Source organism: Daucus carota, chromosome 2 (assembly GCF_001625215.2).
Source record: "Daucus carota subsp. sativus chromosome 2, DH1 v3.0, whole genome shotgun sequence".
Taxonomy (NCBI): Eukaryota; Viridiplantae; Streptophyta; class Magnoliopsida; order Apiales; family Apiaceae; genus Daucus; species Daucus carota.
Genome location: NC_030382.2, coordinates 39,357,993 through 39,382,804, shown reverse-complemented (window position 1 = coordinate 39,382,804; position 24,812 = coordinate 39,357,993). Strand labels below are relative to the sequence as shown.

Sequence of the window (24,812 nt, the reverse complement as noted above, 5' to 3'; positions counted from 1 at the left end):
ATATTAACGTGCCAAGAGATTCAAGAACAACTGATTGAAGTAAATGGAAAAATGAAAAAGAGAAGATATAACAAAGTAGAATATATTTGCCTCTTAATGAAGACTAGTGATTTTAAGTCTGTATCAGCTTTCTACTTGGAGAAATTATCTCGCGTCAAGAAAGAAATCATATTCTAATATGCCATACTGCCTTTGAACTTAATCATATATCATTCTTTTTCTTTGTTAAAGAACACTCTTTTCATCGTGTTTGTTTTTGGTTGGCCGAAAGAAACCGAATGAAATGTAACTAATGAGTAAAAATAAAAGAAAATAATAGAAGTCAGAAGGGAGTGATTAATAAAAACTAGTGGATGCGAATTTTGTATAATGAGATTTGGATTGAAAGTAGATATAATAAGGAATGAAGTATCTCTTAGTAAAGTGAAGAACTAGAATTTTAGTTAAAAGGTACTCCTTCCGTCCCAAAAAGAGTGAGCTAGTTTGACTTTCACAGAGATTAAGAGAAAGGTAGTAAGTTTAGTTGAAGAGTGGGTAAAGTGGGGGACCTATGAATATTTAATAATAGATTGGAGATAGTGGAGGAAAGTAGTGGGGTGTAATAGTGTTTGTTTAATAAAAATAGAATACAAAGTAGAGAGGTAGTGGTTGTAATACTGAAAAGTAATGTCCAAACATGTATGATACGTTCATTCATTTTGGGACGTCCCAAAAAGTAATAAGAGTCACATAAAATGGGACGGAGGGAGTAATAGGAATCGAATGGTAGAAGGTCGACCCTACAATTTTTTACACAACACGAAAACGAAAATTAGGTGTTTGTATTATATTTTGACCACAATACAAAAAATATATGAACACGAAATACATGATCGAGATGTAGTGTCGTTTTTGTATTTACATTATATTTTTAAAAAGAATTATCCCAATTTTAATATATTAGTCATTTTATAAAATAAAATATTAGTATATAACATACCTTCAAAATTTGATTTTTCATCTTATACTTTTAGTGTTGATATAATGTATCAACAATTTATATAAAGACCCCATTTAATAAACAAACAGGAGTCAATTCTATAATTAATATATTAAAATAATTTAAATAAATTTGCATATAAATAAGAAGATAATTATCATTTTAATATCATGTTAATTTTTAAAAAAAAAACTTATTGAAATGGAGGGAATTCAATTATTCAAAGCCCTCCTTCAGAGTTCAGAGTTCCGGGAAGCTCCACTTTTCACTTTTTAGAGAGAAATTGAAAAAGAGAAGCTCTTTGCCTCTTCCCCCCAATTCGTTTATATATTATCAATCCCTAATTTTCAAGTTTCAGTTACATCTTCAATCTTCGATCTCCCTCTTTAAATTCAATTCAATCTGAGTTGAAAGCTATCTCCATCTTCAGGATTCAGTTTTCCGAATTAGGTTCTCTCTCTCTCTCTCTCTCTCTCCCCCCCTCTCTCCCCCCTCTCTCCTAGTGTAGTTGTTCTAAATAACTGACTGATTCAGTTTTACGACTTTCTTTGTGCTTGTATGTGTGACTAACCCAATATTCTGCCGTTTTAACCAGAACATTGGGCTTATATCATAGCTAAGAATCAAGCATCGTGTTTTTGAAATGTAATTTAGAATATGTCAGTTTTGTGAATACATGTCCGGTATTTTTCTTTTCGATGCAAGTGAAGTGCTCATATTCCACATGTATGAGCTAAAAGAGCTGCATTGCATTGCATTCAGATATTAGCTCCATAATCCACATCCTTAATTAAGCAAACTAATTATCACTTATCAAATCCTTTCTTCAGCTGACATTATAATGAAAAAGTATTAAGAAAAATAAACGAAACCAGTGCTTGTTTTCGTGAATTAGAAAGATAAGAACAGAGGAAAAAGTTCAGTATCATCACTGATGACTAAAGGTACCAGTTCGTTGCATATTTTCCAGTCTTGGTAAAAATCCGACGGCTGAGCTGGAACATATGATCAACTCTTGGCACTCTACGCGGCCTTGGAGATCATCATAATCACCGCTTTCTCTTTTCTTAGAAATTATTAAATGAACAAGCAAGAGTAGGGATTACTGCTAAGCTAAGCTAGCCACATAGTAGTAAATCATCAATACGTCTTGGCTCATCACATAATAAATAAGGATTCGATTTGGTTCTATCTGCATGCGATTTTGGTTCTATGCGAATGCCGCATGGTTAGCGTGAGTGCACAAACTGCCTACTACCTCTGTCCATTACTCACTTGATCTACAAATAGACCTCAAAATTGTATGCAGATCATCACCATCGGAAAAACTGTAATTCTTCTCGTTCATATAAAACATCCTTTTGCTACTATAGTTAAATCTCGAGATCAATATGCGTTCCAGGGTTCCTCTTTTGCTGCTGCTGCTTTCAGGGCCGAAAGTGTGCGAGGTGTTAGACGGAACAAGCCCCATAATTTTGAGTGGCACATTGTATATATGTATGTATTAGTTGAAAAAAATATTATCTTAATCTTTTTTTTTTTTTTTTTTTTGAATGGTCTACATAATCGTAGATGAATTGTATCGAAATACAATAAACCGCAACTGAGATTTCTTTCTTTCAAGAAAGTTTATCATCTAACCGAAAGCCATGCAAGCATAACTCCGGACGTTTAGACAATAAAGCTTAAATGAATGAGAAAAGAATACCCATACAGCTCGCTTCCACAGTATCCTGAGAAAAAACAGTCAAACAAAATATAAATTAATATACAAGAAAATCTAATAAAAACAAAAACAAAAGAGTTTATATATAAAAAAAATAGAGAGGAAATATATATATATATATATATATATATAATATAGAATTATTAATAAATATCTAACCAAAGGAAAATCCTTTGGTTAGACACATTAAAATTTAATAATTTAACTGAAGAATAAAAATTGAGTTTAACACGTAATTAAATATATTAAATGCAATGACCATCAAAATGGTAAAATAAGCCATAAAAATGGCACTCAAAGCCATTAAAGGCATAAAATGTCATCAATAATGACCCCCATAAATGGTACTAAATATTCATAAAGAATATTTATTCAATCACAATTTAAAACGTAACTGATACAATTAAAACTAATAAAGATAAATAATGAACAGCCAATAAGAGAGATCCCGTAATTAAAGTCAGTCCAAATTAAAATTAAATTATTGCCTAAAAATCATACAATCATGATAAATTATGAATTCATAAAATTTAAAATTTAAACCTTAAGAAGATAAATAAAGACCATCATAAATGTTATTAAATATTCATAAAGAATATTTAACAAGATATATTCCTTTCCAAAATTAACCGAAAAAATTGAATACTTGCATTTTAAAAAATTTGCACATAAATATACATACAAATATAATATATAAAAGCAACGCCATAATTCAAAATAAATTGATATCGAAACACTCAACAATATTACATGCACCTAAAAACATGTTAAAAAACTAAAAAGATTAATTTAGAAGATCAAATCACACACTTAACAAACACATACAATCAAGAACACCTATCGAAAATCTATATCGAGAATCTATAACAGACCTAATTTCAAACCGATATTCCGGTCAACCATCACAAATCCGGCTAAGATAAAACATGTCAGAAAAACGGGGAAAAAATGGATACATAACTCGACTTGATCTACAAAACTAATCAAACAAAATTCTAAAACAGATACGAATCCATGATTTCAATCAACTCTAAATTCTATACAACCTTAAAATTAGAAGAGGAAAAGCATAAAATGATTTCTATGATGTAGATATGTTATCGTAATTCATAAGATATACAAAACAAAAAGAACAAGCAAAAACACATAGCAAGCATTTATTTTGGATCATAACAATATAATCAAAAGAAGATGAAAGAATCTTACCTTTTCAAAGAGACGGAGATATTTTGAAAAACTATAAAATTGAGAGAATAAACATACCGAATCCGAAAATAAAATTCATAAATTGTCACGAGCAAAATCATCTTTTGATCCATCAAAATCTTTTAAATATTACATCACCTTGTTTTCTTTGGTCGCTCAGTACCTTCTTTCTTGATTGGCGGCGGTTCGTTGTTCGGATCTACATAGTATGCCACATCCCTTTTTTGGGGTCTCAATTTGTTGGCAATGTGTAAAATGAAGAAGATCCCCATCACTAGGATTATACTTATTTATGAATTATTATGCACCAGTAAGTTGGGTATCGATCATCCACTCCTCAACACTTTCTACCACATTCTAGACGATCATCCACTCCTCAACACTTTCTACCACATTCTAGACGATCAGCACGAGAGCAACAACAAGAACAAGTCTGAACAGGCGAGGAGCTATGTTCGCGACGCGAAAGCCATGGCGACGACTCCAGCTGATGTTAAAGAGTATCCGAATGCCAATGTGTTTGTGGTGGATATGCCTGGATTAAAATCAGGAGATATTAAGGTCCAGGTGGAGGATGAGAATGTGCTGGTGGTTTGCGGTGAGCGGAAGAGAGAAGAGGAAGAAGGCGTCAAGTATGTGCGGATGGAGAGGAAGGTGGGATCATTAAATATTATCTTAATCTTGATGATAAAGTAATTCATAATTTTTTAAAATAAAATTAATAAGAAAAATATATTATAAGAATATTAATCTATTTGATTAGTAATTTAGACTACTAATTTTAATTATGTATTGGTTGAAAAAAAATATTATTTTGTCTTAATGATAAAGTAATTTATAATTTTTTTAAATAAAATTAATAAAAATATTAATCTATTTGATTAGTAATTTAGACTACTAATTTTAATAATTAAATACAACGGCCAACACTAGTTTTCATTTAGACAACTTTTACATTATATTATTTTAATAATTCAATTTTTGGATATCTAATTTATTTTAAAATAGGCTTCTATTTAATGTTTATATATTCAATGAAAAATTTAAATTAGAATTAATTAATCAGTTAGTTAAAGTTTTACATCGAAATTTAATAAATTTTACATTTAAATTAGTTTTTGTATGATTATATTTTTTTATAATTATTATATCTTACTATTTTTGTACTTGTTTTTCCAGTTTTTTAACTTTTTATATTTATGTCAAAATAATAAAAAAAATGATTAATTTTATTATTCTATATAATTACTATTATTATTTTGTTGTTGGGGTACATATTTTTAACACCTGGAATCTCAGGCACGGCCCTGAGACCCCTGACTACTTTCTTTACTATCCGCAGGACTCCTGCAGCTTACTTCAGGTACGTAAAATCATGATCTCGATGCTTCTATGCATGTAAATAGGTATTATAAGGACTCATAAATTGTATCCATGTAAAATTATAGGATCGCGACAACTTAATGTTGAAGAACAAGCGGATCAAATTCCGGGACAACAACTATGAAGGCTACAAGGTGAAGAAGAAGAAGGTGGTCAAAAAGTAGGCATATGTTATGGACAAATGGGAGGGAATCAACCAACAGCCCACGAAGCTGTGGCGCTTGTTCAAGCTGTTGGGATCCAGAGAATGAGACTTTATGGTCCTGACCATAGTGCTCTGGAGGCACTGAGAAACACTGGCATTGAAGTTGTGCTTGGTGTCCCGAACGAACATCTTCACATGTTGTCCACTGGCCAGGACGGAGCTGATCAGTGGGTTCAAGAATATGTAAAAAATTATCAAGGCGTCAAGTTTAGGTACATTGTTGTGGGAAATGGGATAGCTCCGTTGCACGCTCAGACTTCTGAGTTTGCAGAGTTTCTCCTCCTCCCCGCGATGCAATACATTCAGAATGCAATTTCTGCAAGCGGACTACAAGGCCAAATCAAAGTCACCACCGCCCTGGATCGGTCTGAGATTCTTTATCATTTTAGCCCACCATCCGCGGCTGAGTTTAGGCCTTACATAAGACAGTTTATCAATGGCATTATAAGTTTCTTGGTTAACAATGGCAGTGCGCCATTGCTAGTAAACCTGCACCCCTACTTAGTTATATCAATGTCGAGGAAGAGATTCCAGGGAACTTGGGGCAACCAACTAAATGGTTTGTCAATCCTAGACTTAACTATGCTCTGTTCCAGCAGACAGAGAGTCTGGTACGAGACGGATCACTTGGGTACACAAATGTGTTTGATGCGATGGTGGACAGTGTATACTCTGCCCTGGAGAAGGCCAACGGCAGGAGGAGGAGATGCAAACATTAAAAATGCTGCGAGTCATAACAACCATCTGATTAACCATGTGCGCAACAATGGGACTCCAAAAAGACCTCAGAAGAGTGTCGAAAGTTATATTTATAGTTTGTTTGATGAGAACAGGAAGTATCCGGAGGTGAATAAGCACTGGGGAGTCTTCTGGAACAATAAGCAAGCCAAGTATGAGATTCATTTTCAGGGCTAGCTACTAGTTGTGTCTGTCTAATAAGGTTCGGTTCACACATTTCTGCGTGTGTTTGTGTTTTAAATAAGGAACGTTCACTATTCTCAGATTTGGCTGTTCTATAGAATCAAAAAAAAAATTTACTTGAAAGAACTGAACATCTTGATTTGCAGAATACAAGATGCTGGAAAAAAAAATAATTCTTAGTGGAGGATGGAGTGTTTGTGTTCTTGTAGAACACAGTGTTATTTTAACACTATAAATCATACATTTATAAGAATATTTTCACGAAAATATTTTTCTCTGGGTTTGATTTTCCCAATTCAATATTGCTAGGGCTCAAGACCGATGAAGAGGGTAAAAATGATCTCCCAGGCCAAGCTGAGTCATCAATAACCAAACAATGGTGACAAGTTCACCACCTTTACTTAGTTGTTGAGCGTGAGCATTTGGTTTGATATGAATTGCCCCGTATGATAGCAGTTCCACCCAGATCTTGCTCATTAGGTTCCATCTCTCAGAGGATTCTATCTTTTCCAGCAATTTGGCCAATTTCGCTGCTTTCAACAATATGTACATACCTCTGTCTTCTTCAGTGGTAGATGCCAACCTTCCTCGTTGAAAATTAAGTAACTCTTCACAAACTATCCTATGTGACTCCACCTCCGGTAGTCCCTCCATTATTGAAGAACTGTTGTCCAGGAAACTCCTAGCCACAGCAAAAGTGTCACGAAATCTTATTAGTCCGATTCTAGAAACAGCTGACATCATACCAGGCTTCATCACTAGGAGATATATCATGTAGTCTGATATTAACTTGGAGATCCATCTGTGATCTTGCTCACCGTCAATGTATTCACGTTTATCATTAGTGAACCAAATTTCAGTGGCAATGTGCCACAAAAGAAGGCTCTCATCATACTCAACATATGCAAGATAACGACTCAGATCATGGCTGCTGCTGTAGCCTTCATTTTTAAGTACCCATTCACCTCTGGCTGAACATATTTGCTTAGCCTGGTCCAAATCATATGCCATCTCCGACTTCATTTTCAACTCTTGAAAAATGAATTCTTTCATGTAGGAAGGCAATGGCTGCTGTTTCACATACACTATCTTGTCAAGGAAGGCTGTAATGCCAAATTGATCAAAAAAAGTTTCCTTTCCTCCTGAACGTCTATGTAAACAATAGTATATAAAATTGTATCCTGAAATAGACTCCGCCCACCTGCTACCCGTCGTCGGTTTTGACACACAATCTTTCCCTCTGCCACGTACCCCACCGATATTTAGCAACCAACATATGATCTTCCTTCTTCTGACATTAACACTCAGTATAAATTTACTGAACACACATTCCCACGATGGCTCATTGGGATTATATCTACGATTCTTATAATCAGGGGAAGGCTTGAGCTTCACAACTGTCCAGTCAGAGAAAACAAGCATGAAAAATGCAATGACTTCCAACACAATTCCTCCGATCAGCAAAGTATAGGTAATTCCTACTTCAAATCCTTCGGGTTTAAGATGCTTTTTATCAGCATAATGGAAAAGCACCAATGAAGTGACAATGGCACCAAAGGATACAGCTCGACAACAGAACACAAATCGATGATAAACTACAGGAAGCTTGGTGAACAGGACATCATAAAGAAAATTTAATTCTGCCTCAACAATTCTAAAGGCATGATGATTACAAGAACTGAAGAATGCCCGGCTCTGGTCGCACTGAATGGTGCTAAACATGAGATCTACAGCCAATCCTTTATAAACACTGAAGTAACTAAAAGCGTACTGCACAACTTCCAACTCCAGTGTCTCTAGATCAGTTGCCTCCATCCTGTAAACGTACTCAATGTTCCTCCTGAATTTCACAATCTCAGGCTTCTTAAGTATGGAGTCGCGGAAGGTATTGGCGCTTGCACAATACAAAGCATATGTGCGCTCGCCATATTTGATGAATCCACACAGAAACATAAGCAGTGATGGAACCAACAGTTTGTCAGGTGTGAGAAACTGATAGAAAACATAAGCCACTGCAATGCACTGTGTAAACAGGGAAAATAAATGCCTGAGCCACAGCTCATTATCCTCCAGGGCGAAAGCAGTGATGGGATCCGGGCCACCAAGGTGTGCCAGGAGAAAAGGAGCCCAAAAAGTGTGCAATATATTTTTTTCTGGCGCCTTAACGAAAATCTGCTTGCTTGAGATGAGTCCAATCGCAAAAATTGCAGTGCCATCTGCAAGTAAGTATGCTGGCCAAAGAAGGATATCTAGCCATTTGCCGGAGACTATCTTTCTTAAAGGTGCGGCTAAAATTAACAATATTTGAAGGAAAAGGCTAAGTAGCATGCAAATCCCAAGTTCCCATTCATTGAAAAAGTATCTCACTTCTCTTTCAATTTTACCCACACCCATTTGAAACACGAAAAATTCAGTGAATTTGAACCAGATTTCAAGCTAGCAGAAGAAGAAATGTCTGTGATGATGATGCTAATTGTGGAGCATGCTTCTTATATCCACAAATGTACTAGACAAAAATACAGCTTGTAAGATAAAGCTGGATTAGAAAACACGTAAACAGAGATGCTTACTTGAGGCCTTAAACTTTAAAGTATAAGATTCAGTTAAAGCAAAAGTATAGTTCTAGTCACAAATGTGCACATTAGCATACAAAATCTAAAAACCAGCCCTTGTGAATCACGATTATGTAGTTTGTTGACTAAATCACATTTTTATATCACAAATGAATGATGAACGCTATTAATTTATGTAGTTTGTTAACGGATATATGTTTCTTAGTTGATTGCAGGGACATTTCCGAAGATCATGTTACAACATATATCAACTGTAGTGCCAAGAGATTCAAAAACAACTGATTAAAGGATATGGAAAAATGAAAAAGAGAAGTTACAGCAAAAGAATATATTTTGCTTCTCAACGAGGACTAAGGATTTTAAGTCTGTATCAGCCCCGGCTTGAAAGTAGCCCAGTGATAAAGTTATACATTGGTCGTCCCCAAGTCTTAGTACCATTCTCACCATGGGTATATGTAATTTTTTTTTTTGGTCACAGGGTATATGTATTTTTCAAATAACAATATAAAATAAATAATCATTTCCTGCATTTTAATATACTAGTCCATTTTGTAAAATAAAATATTTTATAACATTTATCTTCAAATTTTATTCTTTTATAATGTATCAATACTATTTAATGAAATCCTCAGTTTAAGAAATAAATAGGAGTCGATTTATAATTTATTATATTAAAATAATGTAACTAAATTCTCATAAATGATCAAAATAATGTCATTTTAATATCTGGTGTTATTTTTTTGAGAGAAACATATTGATATGGAGGGAATTTAATTATTCAAAGCCCTCCCTTAAGATTTCCGGGAAGCTCCTCCACTTTTCAGAGATAAATTGAAAAGAGAAGCTCTTCGTCTCTTCCCCCAATTCGTTAATATATTATCGATCCCTATTTTCAAGTTTCAGTTACATCTTCAATCTTCGATCTCCCTCTTCCAAATTCAATTCAATCTGAGTTGCTGAGGCCTTCAATCTGCTATCTCCATCTTCTGGATTCAGTTCTCCGAATTAGGTTCTCTCTCTCTCTCTCTCTCTCTCTCTCTCTCTCTCTCTCCCCTCTCTCTCCCCCTCCCTCCCTCCCTCTCTCCTAGTGTAGTTGCTCCAAAGTGTTGTAACTGACTGATTCATTTTTAAGCCTTTCTTTGTGCTTGTATGTGTGACTAACTCAATATTCTGCTTAGGCTTATGCCATAGCTAAAATCAAGCATCGTGTTTTTGAAATGTTATTCAGGATATGTCAGATTTGTCAATACATGTCCTGTATTTTTCTTTTAGTTGTCGATGCAAGTGAGGTGCTAATATTCATTCGAATCTTTCTAGTATGAGTCGTTAAAAGCGGGTTTACATCACTGGATACATCTATTTGTTCCTTTCTCTCATTGCTAAATTGCTTAATTCTGCTTCACCTTCAGATTATATGTATATGTAAGATATATACATCTCTGCTCTACTTGTTTAGCTAGTACTTAAATTAGGAAACTTAAATCTGCTCCCGACATCGTGACTCAAAGTGCTTGAACTATAGATTAAGGGTACATGGTATCAGAAAAGTGACTGCAAATTCTATGTTCATGATATAGGATAGTGTGTCTGAAGTAATTTTTCTGTTTATCTTAGTCTTGTACTTGGGTCACAAGTCTGATATTGTTAATACTTTTATTTGGATGGCGGTAGAGGTATAGTGTAGGCTGATAGTTTGCATTTAACTTATTGTAGTTTATGAACACGCAGCACTGTATGAGCTAAAAGATCTGCATTGCATTAGGTGGGACGGCGTGGTGCAGGATAATGCAGTATTACAATAAGTTTGATTGAATTTAAATCCTACTAACTCGACCTGAATGATTAAGTATTTAACTTATGACTAGTATTAAAGATATGTAAAGTTGTTTTCAAGTTAACAAACCCCGAGTAAAAAAAATTTGGACTCGCAAGAAGCATGAGTCAAATAATTTAAACTCAAACTGGATCTAATAAATTAATTAAAATTCGACTACGAGTTAAGTATAATCAAGTTAATACTTTATACTGTCAACAGAACTTTACTCATTAGCGCATGTACTCCACACAAACTCAAATCTGCGGGAGTCACTGAGTCTGAGAGTGTCTTGATTCAAATGTCTTATTTTTATTTATATTATATTGAAGCTGAATATACTCTATATTGAACTTTTGGACACTGTAATAAAGCAAGTACTGTAACTGCTTGCGCCTTTTAATATCGTAGTTGCATTATGACTTTGTCAATATTGTACTGCGTTCTGCTACTTCCTTAAGGGCACATGGAGGATTAAAGTTTTGATTATGCTTTCATCCAATATTCAGCAAAAACCATTAAGTCTTTTATTATATTTGGGTTTCTCCTTTTCTTTAGTGTAGGATACACGTTTCTTAACATTGGGGAGCTTTAGACTGGAGACAGAATATGCCAGCACTTATGATTTTTGCTGAAGCCAACAACTCAACAAGTTGAAATATTAAGTAAAACCAAAATCGTGAAATCATTATAACTGTAATAATTCTAGTGCAGCATATACAGTGACCAACACTGTATACCTACATCATAAAAAGGAGTATACCCTCTCCTGCCTTAAACCTCAAATAAAGACACGAAGAGCTGTATAATTATGGAGATAGATTCAACATATATATCAACAACCATAGCAATTAGCGATTTAAATTTTTAATTGGCAATCTATTAAAATAGCACATAACTTTACAAGTAAAAGTGTAGGATTCAACATTTTTAGCAATTAGCATTGTGAATTACACACTGGCCAGCAAAATTGTACCTAAGAGGCTTACCTGCACAAGATTTACATATGCTAAAAATTAGCTTAGATAACAATAACTAGCACTAGCAGTATAATTTATGTCCTAACTATCAATAATCAACCCAACTTCAGTAGTAATACTGCATCTTGAACATTCACATCACTATAGCAGTGTGAATTGCTTCTCGTCGTCTATTGAAAACTGTGTACCTCGTAAATATCACCAAAATGTGTGCGCATATCTTAGGGGAGGTTACCTCTCAAAAAGACCCTACCAGAGTGAACCAATACAGTTTAATTAGGCACAGAGAAATACAAATGATGAATTTGATACAATTTGAAATTAATATAGAGAAATGAGAGCACTACTTACAAGTCAAACCCTAGGGTTAGGTTTGGTTGCGATCTGCACACCTTCTTCAAACAGATTGATTTAAATGTGTATTATCGTTCTTACTCCCTCCGTTACAGATTCTTATTGTTCTTCCTTCCTTCGTTACAGGATTGGGTGCGCTGGAATTATTACCTTTTAATGCTTTAATGATTTTGGTTTTAGTTTATAGTTTCAGCTTGTTGACTTCAACCATACTCAAAAATTTTAGTGCTGTCTAAAGCTCCCAATGTTAAGGAACGTGTAACCTACACTAAGGAAAAGGGAAGGGAGGAACCCAAATAAGATAAAAGACAGAACGGTGTTTGCTGAAATTTTCCTATTGGACGAAAGCAGCAGATAATCTAATATTTTATCCTTCGTATGCCCTTAATATTATGCTTGTTTGCAAGGACTCTGATCTCAGACTACACACAAGTGCATTCATTCCATCATATTTAGTCCTTTATAACAGTCGCGTGGACCTTATTTATTTGCTAAACACTTTTTAGTTCATTTGGGGATTACTGAATATCACCCTCTCCCTAAGGTTCCCTTGAGAATTAACTCAAAAATAGCTTGAAATTAGTCCACCAAATTAGTGAAGGTAATATATATTACAAAATTGGAATAAATAGGCCAATATCTGGCATTATCAATCCCTTGAAACAATTACAGCTTAATAGTATATGTTAGGCTCATAGTTACAAGGAAACGGGTACGCTACCACGTACCGCGATCCAAATCGTTCGTACCCGAAACGCAAACGGAAACGTTCGGGGCCGCGACCTAGATCGCCGGAAGTGACGACTGGCGAGAACACACTTCATTCTTGTTCCGAACAATAGATCCATGTTTATGTCATATGATAAGTAGTTTATTTTATCAATAAATGTGTACTTTTATTTGTTATTCAACATCTTTTTCTTTAAAAAAAATTATAAATGTATAAATTATCAACTAAAATTGTATACTATAATGGAATTTATATATATGATTATAGAATTCTTTTTAAAAGGACCAGTTGTACCCATACGTTCCATCGTACCCGTACGTTCCATCGTACCGGATTCACTAAAACTAATGTTCCGCGTACCCGATTTCGTTCCCCGTTTCGAATCGAACCAAGTCTTATGTAACTATGGTTAGGCTTTCATGACCACTTTTCACCATTTAGCCTAGTTTATAGAGTTTCTTCTGTTTCTGCTTGCTCAGAACTGCTGATATATTACCAGATTTTTTGTTTTAATATTTGAATTGAATTGAATAGAAGGTAGAAGGTGTGATGAATCTTCACTGGACGAGTTAAGCTAATATGAGTAAAACCTTGAAGGGAAGAAAGTAATATTTTAATAACTTGGTTCAGTTTCTTTTTTAATTTTTTGGGATAAATTACTTTGTGGTGTTAGTCACGTGAACGTATTGCATCCTCTTCAAGTTTTCATATCGATTTTAATGTATGGATGTCATTATGGTAACTACCTTCGACTTTATGGTACTATCAAGGGCTTTGATGTTTTTTGTTATAGTCTCTGATATGCAAGGAGATCTACGAACTTCCACAGAACCAGCATATTCTATTGACAGCGATGCTGAAATAGATGTCTCAAAAGTCAGTGCTTTACTGGTAGCCACAGTTCAGGAAGCAAAAGACAGAATTTCTGAAGTAGAGCATATGTTCTGCTCTCAGCTTTTTCCAGATTATCAGGCAAAATCTATAAACTTGCATAAGGTTTACTTAGAGGCAAGAAAAGATGCGGAAGCATCGAATAAGAGGGAGAGAGATCTCTTACTAGAAATAGAAAAGCTCCAGCTTGAAAAGCAACAGGCCTTTAAAGAAAGCCAGTCTTTGAAGTTGGTGAATGCGGGGTTTGAGAGATTTGTTCGGGCATCAAAGTGTATTCTAGATCTTCGAAAGAATTTGAAAAAAGTGAATGCAAAGTTGGGGGGTGGAAAAGAACACCAGGGTTTACTACAGTATCTTAAATTGAATGCAGATGTCGTACTTAATAATGACAATGCATTACAGGAACTTGAAGAGAAAATCATGCTTATACAGGATTCAAGTTGTTTAGATACTGAAGCGGAGAAACAACAGGATCTTCATACAAATCATAAGAAAGTAGACAGAGAAATGGAAATGGAAATGGGGAAGGAGCTACTCCATCTGGTCCAGTCAAATGTGATGCTGGTTCTAGAAAAGGAAAGCCTACATAGAGAACATGAAGAAAAGACAACAGTACTACAGGGGAAAATCGGTAATCTAGAAAAAAAGGTTAATGAGCTTGAAATGGAGCTCAGATCAAAATCCAAACAATCTGACAAGGAAAACCAGTCCTATGAATATCTCCTAAAAAGGATAAACTCGGAGGTTAAGAATAATGAGCAACTGTTGAGAGATAATGGGAAGGAGAAACGGCTACTTACAGCCAAACTAGAAAGCTTAGCTGGCACTGTAGAGGAGTTGCAAAAAGAGCTAAGACAGAAAGAGAAAGAAGTGGAAGACAGCAGAAATTTACAAGAAGAGTTGCGCCAACAAATTGATCTAAATGGTTTGGAAATGTTAAAGTCTGAACAGGAACTGGAAGGGCTTCATAAAGAGAGAAGCCTGCATATGGCCAAGCTTAAAGTTTTTGAGGAAAAAGTTGATCAACTTCAATTAGAGCTTAGAGAGAGAAGCATGGAGTCTGCTGAAGGAATAGAGTTGCATGGGAAATTACTTAAGCAGATTGAAAGCAAAGATTGTGAGTTGTTGTCTGAAAAGAAGAAAAGGAAAAATGTCGTTGATTCTTACAAGAGGCTGAAATCCCAGTACAACTTCCTCTGCGCTAGAAATGGTCTAACGCCAGAGAATATGCTTACCCCAAACAAAAAAGAAGATGAAACAGTTTCAGTGAGGCACAGTCCGGATCCATTAACTTCACCAGGTACTCCCTTTGGTCCAATTAAATTTGGTCTTTTTGAAAATCTTTCTGTCATTTTCAACTGTGTGGAGCAGTATTTCTCTAAAATCCTTTTGCTCAATAAGTTTGTCCCAGCCATATGAAGTATCTGTCCAGGAGATAACGACACTAAATATAGGGATAATGAAGTTTCCCTGTTTCGCAATATATGGTATCATTCTAGTCTTATTAAGTATCTATGTAAGAGACAAGGACAATAAATGGAATAAAAAATATAGTTCTTCTGTTTCGCAATAGATTGGTATCCTTAAATCGGTGCTTTATCTTTAAACCAGAGTAAAATATAAAGCCGAGTGGAGGAAGTACTTTAATCAATTTGCTCGGCATCATTTGTCAGGACTGTTATTTTAGTATTTGCTTTTGTTTGAAAAGTACAAGCACATTTGAACTTGCAAATATGTATGTATATAATCACATTGAATCATTTATTGGTAAGTCCTATGCAAATTCAGTATACATCTATGAATCCAGAGATAGGCTTTGCCAATTTACTGGAATCATAAATTACAAATATATCAAGCCTGACCACTTTCGTTTATTTGTGTTGTCACAGGCAGTGGGGATAAAGTTTTAAAATCTCCAGTTGTTAATTCTGAATTGACCAGGCAGCAGGATAACCAAGAGAATTTAAAAGATAACCAAGGAGTAGTACCACTTAAAAGCTTAAACTCTGACTTGCCATGTAGCTCCAGTCCTCTAAGTAGACTACCGGGCTGGACAAATGCAAATGCTAGACCATTATCTGGTATGAAGCGCCCAGGTTCATATTGGAGAGAAACCAGGTCTCATCAGAATCGAGGTGGTCCCGATCCGCATGATGATTTTCTTAATACTCCCTTGGAAAACATCAGGGGAAATATGAAAAAACCCACCAAGGAAGAACATGATGTCCAAAATCCAGCTTCGAAGGATATGATATCTCATAGTTCAGATGATGAAACACAGAACTTGAATGTCGATCCTGACCCTGCTCCACAGAAGCAGCAAATTCTACCTTTAAGGGCTGGAACGAAAGGTTTTAAGTATGTGGAACCAGTAAGAAAGAAAGCTGATAGGGAGAATTTAAAAGGCATTGAATGCAAGCAGTGCAAGAAGTTCTATGATGCAGTTCTTCCGGATGGCGGGGGAAAGGATAGTGATAAACAAAATTTACGTTGTGAACATCATGAAGGAGTTTCAAGGCACCGCTATAGGTATGCACCTCCCTCAACTCCTGAAGGGTTTTGGAATATTGGATTTGAATCTGAAATGTAGAGCCCTTGCATCGTGATGGTTCTTCGATAAGAGCAATTTAACTTGTAAATCCAATTCTTTGGCTTACTAGAAATTTTAGTTTAAAAACTTTGTTTGTCAAATTTGCAATGCTGTTGGATGATAAGCAAGTTGTGGAAAACATAGCTACAGAGAAAGCAAAAGATGTTTTACTACTAACTAATGTTGGGAGTTGCACTTGCAAACTTCTGAATATCAGGTACAAGGATAGTGGACAGATAGAATCTGCTTTTGTTGGTATATATATGGGGCCAAACTAATACTATACAGTTAGAACTTACGAATTGGATCAGTTTCAGCATATAGTGACAGCTTAGATACTATTTAGAACCATAATCACATAATGAGGGTTCATTAAGTCTAACTATCTAAGTGTGTTATGTAAGTTATTTGTACTAATTACGCGAGTTGCTGAGTTCCTCCATTTTAACTATTCAAAATTTTTCCTGCTAAATCTTCATTACTCCATCAGCATTAACAAACCAAGTAAAACGTAAAAGAATATTTTCTGATAATAAGACATTTAATCATAAACTAACTCAAAATTAAGCAGCAACAAAAGAATTCAGAATATGACAACTAAATTCACTAAAATGCCACTAATTGCATTAGTTTATCTGGGGCATTACATAACCCGTTAGAACCTGAAAATCATTAAAAAGAATTACCTAGGTAAATACTCTACAGACATCCCATCCCCAGCTGCTAATAATAATTGTCAAGGCACATCTTCTTGGCCTGGTACGAGTTCTCCTCCGATTGGAATTTTCTTTTCCCAAGATCAATTGTGCTGTCCTGGAATGGCTCCTCATCCTGACTGAAATCCAGACAGTCCCTGATCCAGTCTGTGTTGAATTCAAGATCGTTAAAACACAAATCCAACCCACCAAGGTCATCTAATTCCAAATCCCCTCCAAAATCATTCGGCCCTTGAACACCATTGTTAAGTTGAACAATTGCAGACTGGTCCCCAACTCCACAATCAAACACAGCCACATTTTTCGCAGTCACAATGCTAGTCCCCCCGAGATTCTTGCTGTCGATTTCTTTCTGATCTCCCCTCTGAACACCATTTGCTGAAACATGAGCAGCAACTCTTGCCCCAGGCTTACGAGAAATCGTGGTTTTCTTAGCAGACTCATAAGTAACTCTACAAAGATCAATTGTGCTGCTCAGGAATGGCTCCTCTTCCTGACTGAAATACAGATAGTTGGTGATCCAATCTGTATCAAATTCAAGATCGTTGAAACAGAAATCCATACCACCTAGGTCATCCAAATCCAAACCCCCACCAAAATCATTCGACCCTTGAACACCATTGTCAAGTGGAACAATTGCAGACAGGTCCCCAACTCCACAATCAAACACAGCCACATTTTCCGCAGTCACAATGCTACTTCCCTCCAGATTCTTGCTGTCGATTTCTTTCTTATCACGCTCTTGGCCACCACTTGCTGAAACATGAGCAGCAGCTCCCTCCAGATTATTGCTGTCAATTTCTTTCTTATCTCCCCCCTGACCACCACTTGCTGAAACATGACCAGCAACTCTTGCACCAGGCTTAGGAGAAATCGTGGCTTTCTTAGCAGAATCATAAGTAACTCTACAAAGAACAGTAGTACCCGCAGAATCCAAACCCTCATTCACTCCACTCAAGCTATACTCATGCATACTATAAAATCCAGCCCCTGTTTCTCCACAATCAACCTCATTGATCTCGAACACCAAATATCTTTTCTCTCCAATCAAATTACCCTCCCCATCCTTGATCCTATCCCTCTTATTCTTCCCAACCCAAGTCCCACAACCAGCTCTCTTCGACGTATTTTTCAACCCACTGCTGCTTGATATCTTCGACAACCTGGCAAACACATACATAAACTTCTCACTTGCCTTGACATGAGGCGATTTAAGCCAAGAACTATGATCATCAGGATCAAAAACACGCCACGGACTACACGAGGGACCGTAAATTTCCCTGTCCTTGACAGTGTTGCAGGGGAGTGGCTCTCCCATGATCTTTGGCTTGAGATAATCAGTGATAAGCTCTTCATCAAAAGGGTCGAATCTGAATGCCTTCACACGCTTAGCTTCGTTTTCCTCTACCATAATCTTTACTCAATAATGCTCAATTTCTTTTCAATATGAGTAATATGTATTCCTATTTCCTGGAGAGAAGGGGTTATATTTATATGCTTGTGGAAGTGGAACAACTGAACACGTAGATTTTGGGTGTTTTAAATTTAGATTTATGATAGAGAAATGCTACGTCCAAGATACAGAATTCTGTACAGAATGAGCTGGCGCGGCTGACGTGCATCTGATGTGTAAAGTCTGTCTGCCACTAACCTAATCAACGCTGTTATTTCATTTTTATTTCTTTTGTTCTTTGTTTCTCATTTAACTTCACTTTTTCTATATTACAAAATTTATTTAATTAATTTTTCCTCTTATGTTTTATTACTTTTTTATTGTTAAATATTTAATCTCACTCATATTATTTTTTAAGATCCATTCAATATCTACTCTCTCATTTTATTTGTCATCAATTCTTTCCTAAAACTTATATTTTACTTTTATTTTGTATTAAAAATTTAACAAATTCAAATTATTTTATTTTCAACCTATTATTATTTTTATTACCATTACTATTACTATTACTATTATTATTATCATTATTATTATTATTATTATTATTATTATTATTATTTGATAGGAAAGTTTAAAATTATTTTTAAATACAAGTATAATTCATTCTATGCTAGAATCTTCATTTTTGTAAATTCAAGTGGTTTTTTGCATATTAATTTTAAATAAACTAATTAAAATAAAATAATTTGAATTTGTTAAATTTTTAATACAAAATAAAAGTAAAATATAAGTTTTAGGAAAGAATTGATGACAAATAAAATGAGAGAGTAGATATTGAATGGATCTTAAAAAATAATATGAGTGAGATTAAATATTTAACAATAAAAAAGTAATAAAACATAAGAGGAAAAATTAATTAAATAAATTTTGTAATATAGAAAAAGTGAAGTTAAATGAGAAACAAAGAACAAAAGAAACAAAAATGAAATAACAGCGTTGATTAGGTTAGTGGCAGACAGACTTTACACATCATATGCACGTCAGGCGCGCCAGCTCATTCTGTACAGAATTCTGTATTTAATTCTGTGGACGTAGCATTTCTCTTTATGATATCATATGAACGTTATGTAATAATTTTTTGTTTCCATATTTGATTTGTTACCTTTTGTGAACACTCTTAAGTCTAGATTTGGAGGGATGTTAAGATTTGTTTTCGAGACTTTCCTTTTTTGATTTTATCATTTTTCCCTTGATTATATTAATACTTGTAAAATGTTTTATTTCTTTATTGAACCTAATTATTTTGTTAATTTAATTATTATTATATGTATTCTTAGTTATTACTCCCTCTATCCCCTCATTTTTTACGCTATTTTTTGGCACGTTTTTCCACGCTCATTTAAAATATAGTTTCATAATATATTTTTTAAATCTTTTTTCTCTGAATAAAAGTTATGAAACTATACTTTATAAAAGCCTAAAAATGCGTTCAAACTGTGTACATAAACTATTCAGAGGGACGGCGAGAGTAACTTTTAGGTGAGTATTCGGTTGGTTCAGTACAAAATCGGACAGAAACAAATAAATCAAAAATCAAAATTTCATTTTTTTCCGTAATTAGATGAATTGAAATTTTATCACGGTACCTACCAAACTGCAATAATTCTGTTCAGGCCGGTCCGACCGAAAAGATTCGAACTTTAAAAAAACAAACATAACTATAATTCATTTTAAAAAAAATAATATCAATTAATCAACGCCCACCACCAAAGATATATATAATTGAATGTGTAATTAGATATTATAATCAAATTTTATAAGACATTTTAAAATTTATTATTTTCAAATAATAAATTTATACTACTATATAATATGTATAAATATTCGGTCCGAACCGAAATATTTTTTCAAAGATCGAACATGACCGAATTTTAATTCGGTGTATTCCGTCCAACTAAAACTAAATGAATTTTAATGTATAGATGCCATTATGATACTAACTACCTTCGACTTTATGGCACTATCAACTATCAAGGGCTTTGATGTTTTTTATCGTCTCAGATATGCAAGGAAATCTTTTCTAGAAATAGAAAAACTCCAGCTTGAAAAGCAACAGGCCTTTAAAGAAAGCCAGTCTTTGAAGTTGGTGAATGCGGGGTTTGAGAGATTTGTTCGGGCATCAAAGTGTATTCTAGATCTTCGAAAGAATTTGAAAATAGTGAATGCAAAGTTGGGGGGTGGAAAAGAACACCAGGGTTTACTACAGTATCTTAAATTGAATGCAGATGTCGTACTTAATAATGACAATGCATTACAGGAACTTGAAGAGAAAATCATGCTTATACAGGAGACAAGTTGTTTAGATGCTGAAGCGGAGAAACAACAGGATTTTAATACAAATCATGAGAAAGTAGACAGCGAAAAGGAAATGGAAATGGAAATGGAAATGGGGAAGGAGCTACTCCAGCTGGTTCAGTCAAATGCGATGCTGGTTCTAGAAAAGGAAGGGATAACCAAGAGAGTTTAATAGATAACCAAGGAGTGGTACCACTTAAACTATTAAACTCTGACTTGCCATGTAGCTCTAGTCCTCTAAATAGACCACAAAGCTGGACAAATGCAAATGCTAGACCATTATCTAGTATGAAGCGCCCAGGTTCGTATTGGAGAGGAACCAGGTCTCATCAGAACCGAGGTGGTCCCGATCTGCATGATGATTTTCTTAATACTCCCTTGGAAAACATCAGGGGAAATATGAAAAAGCCCACCAAGGAAGAACATGATGTTAAAATCCATCTTCGAAGGATATGATATCTCATAGTTCAGATGATGAAACACAGAACTTGAATGTCGATCCTGACCCTGCTCCACAGAAGCAGCAAATTCTACCTTTAAGGGCTGGAACGAAAGGTTTTAAGTATGTGGAACCAGTAAGAAAGAAAGCTGATAGGGAGAATTTAAAAGGCATTGAATGCAAGCAGTGCAAGAAGTTCTATGATGCAGTTCTTCCAGATGGCGGGGGAAAGGATAGTGATAAACAAAATTTACGTTGTGAACATCATGAAGGAGTTTCAAGGCACCGCTATAGGTATGCACCTCCCTCAACTCCTGAAGGGTTTGGAAATATCGGATTTGAATCTGAAATGTAGAGCCCTTGCATTGTGATGGTTCTTCCATAAGAGTAATTTAACTCGTAAATCCAATTCTTTGGCTTACTAGAAATTTCAGTTTAAAAACTTTGTTTGTCAAATTTGCAATGCTGTTGGACCTGATAAGCAAGTTGTGAAAAACATAGCTATAGAGAAAGAAAAAGATGTTTTACTACTAACTAATGTTGGGAGTTGCCAAGACTGCTGCACAGTGGACATATATATGGGGCCAAACTAATTCTATACAGTTAGAACTTACTAACTGGATCAGTTTCAGCATATAGTGACAGCTTAGATACTATTTAGAACCATAATCACATAATGAGGGATAATGATCCAAGTCATCGTTTATTGAGGCTAAAAGTGTGTCATGTAAGTTATTTGTACTAAATACGCGAGTTGCCAGAGTTCTTCCATTTCAAATATTCAAAAAATTTCCTACTAAATCTTCATTACTCCATGTCTCCATCAGCATTAATAAACCAAGTAAAATGTAAAAGAATATTTTCCGATGATTAGACATTTAATCATAAACTAACTCAAATTAAGCAGCAACAAAAGAATTAAGAATATGACAACTAAATTCACTAAAATGCTACTAATAACATTAGTTCATCTCTGGCAATACATAATCCATCAGAACCTGAAAATCATTAAAAAAAACCTAGGTAAATACTCTGCTTACGTCCATCCCCAGCTGCTAATAATAATTGTCAAGACACATCCTCTTGGCCTGTTACGAGTTCTCCTCCGATTGGAATTTTCTTTTCCCAAGATCAATTGTGCTGTCCTGGAATGGCTCCTCTTCCAGACAGAAATCCAGACAGTTGGTGATCCAATTTGTATCGAATACAAGATCGTTGAAACAGAAATCCATATCACCTAGGTCATCTAATTCCAAACCCCCTCCAAAATCATTCGACCCTTGAACAGCATTGTCAAGTGGAACAATTGCAAACTGGTCCCCAACTCCACAATCAAACACAGCCAGATTTTCCGCAGTCACAATGCTAGTCCCCTCCAGATTCTTGCTATCAATTTCTTTCTTATCTCCCCCTTCACCACCACTTGCTGAAACATGACCAGTACCATTTGCACCAGGCTTACGAGAAATCGTTGTTTTTTTAGCAGAATCATAAGTAGCTCTACAAAGAACAGTAGTATCCCCAGAATCCAAACCCTCAATTTCTTTCTCATCTCCCCTCTGACCACCACTTGCTGAAACATGAGCAGCAACTCTTGCCCCAGGCTTACGAGAAATCGTGGTTTTCTTAGCAGAATCATAGGAAACTCTACAAAGATCAATTGTGCTGTTCAGGTATGGCTCCTCTTCCTGACTGAAATCCAGACAGTTCGTGATCCAATTTGTATCAAATTCAAGATCGTTGAAACAGAAATCCATACAACCTAGGTCATCCAGATCCAAACCCCCACCAAAATCATTTGACCCTTGAACACCATTATCAAGTGGAACAATTGCAGACAGGTCCCCAACTCCACAATCAAACACAGCCACATTTTCCGCAGTCACAATGCTAGTCCCCCCGAGATTCTTGCTGTCGATTTCTTTCTTATCACGCTCTTGACCACCACTTGGTGAAACATGAGCAGCAGCTCCCTCCAGATTCTTGCTGTCAATTTCTTTTCTATTTCGGCCTTCACCACCACTTGTTGAAACATGGCCAGCAGCTCTTGCACCCGGCTTAGGAGAAATCGTGGCTTTCTTAGCCGAATCATAAGTAACTCTACAAAGAACAGTAGTACCCCCAGAACCCAAACCCTCATTGACTCCACTCAAGCTATACTCATGCATACTATAAAATCCAGCCCCTGTTTCTCCACAATCAACCTCATTGATCTCGAACACCAAATATCTTTTCTCTCCAATCAAATTACCCTCCCCATCCTTGATCCTATCCCTCTTGGTCTTCCCAACCCAAGTCCCACAACCAGCCCTCTTCGACGTATTTTTCGACCCACTGCTGCTTGATATCTTCGACAACCTGGCAAACACATACATAAACTTCTCACTTGCCTTGACATGAGGCGATTTAAGCCAAGAACCATGATCATCAGGATCAAAAACACGCCACGGACTACACGAGGGACCGTAAATTTCCCTGTCCTTGACAGTGTTGCAGGGGAGTCGCTCTCCCAGGATCTTTGGCTTGAGATAATCAGTGATAAGCTCTTCATCAAAAGGGTCGAACTTGAATGCCTTCACACGCTTAGCCATAATCTTTACTCAATAATGTAATAATATAGAGCTTAATTTCTGTTCAATACGAGTAATATGTATTCCTCTTTCCTGGAGAGAAGGGCTATATTTATATGCTTGTGGAAGTGGAACAACGAACAAGTTGACTTTGGGTCTTTTAGATTTATGATATCGATAGGAACGTTATGTAATAATTTATTTGTTTCCATATAAGATTTGTTGCCTTATCTGAACACTCTTAAGTCAAGATTTGAAGTGATGTTAAGATTTGTTTTTCGACTTTTCTTTTTTGATTTTATCATTTTTTCCCTTAATTATAAAAATACTTGTAAGATGTTTTATTTATTTATTGAGCCCAATTATTTTGTTACTTTAATTATTATTATATGTCTGCTAAGTTATTAACTAGTGGGTGAGTATTCGGTCGGTTCATTACAAAACTGGACCGAAATAAATAAATTGAAAATTGAAAATTAATTTTTTTCCCGAATTGGAATGAAATTTGATCACGGGACCCAGGACCGGCCCTAGAGATTCGGGTGCCCTAGACGAATTTTGAAAATGGTGCCCCTAATTTTTAAGATCGTAAAGAAAAATTTATATACATACAAATCAATATACAATGACATAATCAATCAATTCAAATGCATGTAGATATATAAATGAATAAATTTATCACTATATATCATAGGCATATATTTTTTGGTGTCCGTGGATAGTGGTGCCTTCGTCTTGGTGGTCTTACTCAAGTGTCGGCCCTGATGGGACCTACCAAACTGCAATAATTCGGTTCGGGCTGGTCCAATCCAATAATTCGGTTTGGGTTGGCCTGATAGCTATAATTCATTTGAAATTAGATATTATAATTATAGTTTATAAGAAATTTTAAAATATATTAAGTATAAATAATGAACTTATATTATATCATCCAATAATTCGGTAAAGGTCGAACCTGAATGCCTTCACACGCTTAGCTTCGTTTTCC

General features: G+C 35.3%; 4 protein-coding genes across 6 annotated transcripts; 2 read left to right on the top strand and 2 right to left on the bottom strand.

The window, feature by feature from the left end:
• Positions 1-5,190: 5,190 nt before the first annotated feature.
• On the top strand, positions 5,191-6,604 carry LOC108207533 (glucan endo-1,3-beta-glucosidase, acidic-like). The gene is made up of 2 exons (XM_017377972.2): positions 5,191-5,274; positions 5,360-6,604. The coding sequence occupies exon 2, from the start codon at positions 5,476-5,478 to the stop codon at positions 6,412-6,414; it is 939 nt and encodes a 312-aa protein (XP_017233461.1). The 5' UTR covers positions 5,191-5,274; positions 5,360-5,475; the 3' UTR covers positions 6,415-6,604.
• A 128-nt stretch (positions 6,605-6,732) lies between these two features.
• On the bottom strand, positions 6,733-8,814 carry LOC108207532 (uncharacterized). The gene has a single exon (XM_017377971.1). The coding sequence runs from the start codon at positions 8,812-8,814 to the stop codon at positions 6,733-6,735; it is 2,082 nt and encodes a 693-aa protein (XP_017233460.1).
• A 947-nt stretch (positions 8,815-9,761) lies between these two features.
• On the top strand, positions 9,762-16,625 carry LOC108206147 (protein gamma response 1). 3 transcript variants are annotated; one of them, XM_017376349.2, is made up of 3 exons: positions 9,762-10,002; positions 13,664-15,061; positions 15,651-16,623. In XM_017376349.2, exons 2-3 carry the CDS (start codon positions 13,672-13,674, stop codon positions 16,349-16,351), a joined length of 2,091 nt encoding a protein of 696 aa, XP_017231838.1. In that variant the 5' UTR covers positions 9,762-10,002; positions 13,664-13,671; the 3' UTR covers positions 16,352-16,623. The 3 variants fall into 3 exon arrangements, with proteins under 3 accessions (XP_017231838.1, XP_063943537.1, XP_017231837.1); XM_064087467.1 differs by lacking the exon at positions 9,762-10,002 and adding an exon at positions 10,010-12,830 and having other exon boundaries at positions 13,284-15,061; positions 15,651-16,625; XM_017376348.2 differs by lacking the exon at positions 9,762-10,002 and having other exon boundaries at positions 10,010-15,061; positions 15,651-16,625.
• A 449-nt stretch (positions 16,626-17,074) lies between these two features.
• LOC108207531 (NAC domain-containing protein 78-like) lies at positions 17,075-18,478 on the bottom strand. Its single transcript, XM_017377970.1, has one exon. The coding sequence runs from the start codon at positions 18,476-18,478 to the stop codon at positions 17,075-17,077; it is 1,404 nt and encodes a 467-aa protein (XP_017233459.1).
• Between the last annotated feature and the right edge of the window lie 6,334 nt (positions 18,479-24,812).

Bases quoted from the DNA above. Each gene is read 5' to 3' on its own strand.
- LOC108207533 (XM_017377972.2), top strand. From the start codon at position 5,476: ATGGGAGGGAATCAACCAACAGCCCACGAAGCTGTGGCGCTTGTTCAA.
- LOC108206147 (XM_064087467.1), top strand. From the start codon at position 13,594: ATGGATGTCATTATGGTAACTACCTTCGACTTTATGGTACTATCAAGG. The intron at 15,062-15,650 runs GTACTCCCTTTG...GTGTTGTCACAG, and splicing joins GGATCCATTAACTTCACCAG to GCAGTGGGGATAAAGTTTTA.
- LOC108207531 (XM_017377970.1), bottom strand. From the start codon at position 18,478: ATGGTAGAGGAAAACGAAGCTAAGCGTGTGAAGGCATTCAGATTCGAC.
- LOC108207532 (XM_017377971.1), bottom strand. From the start codon at position 8,814: ATGGGTGTGGGTAAAATTGAAAGAGAAGTGAGATACTTTTTCAATGAA.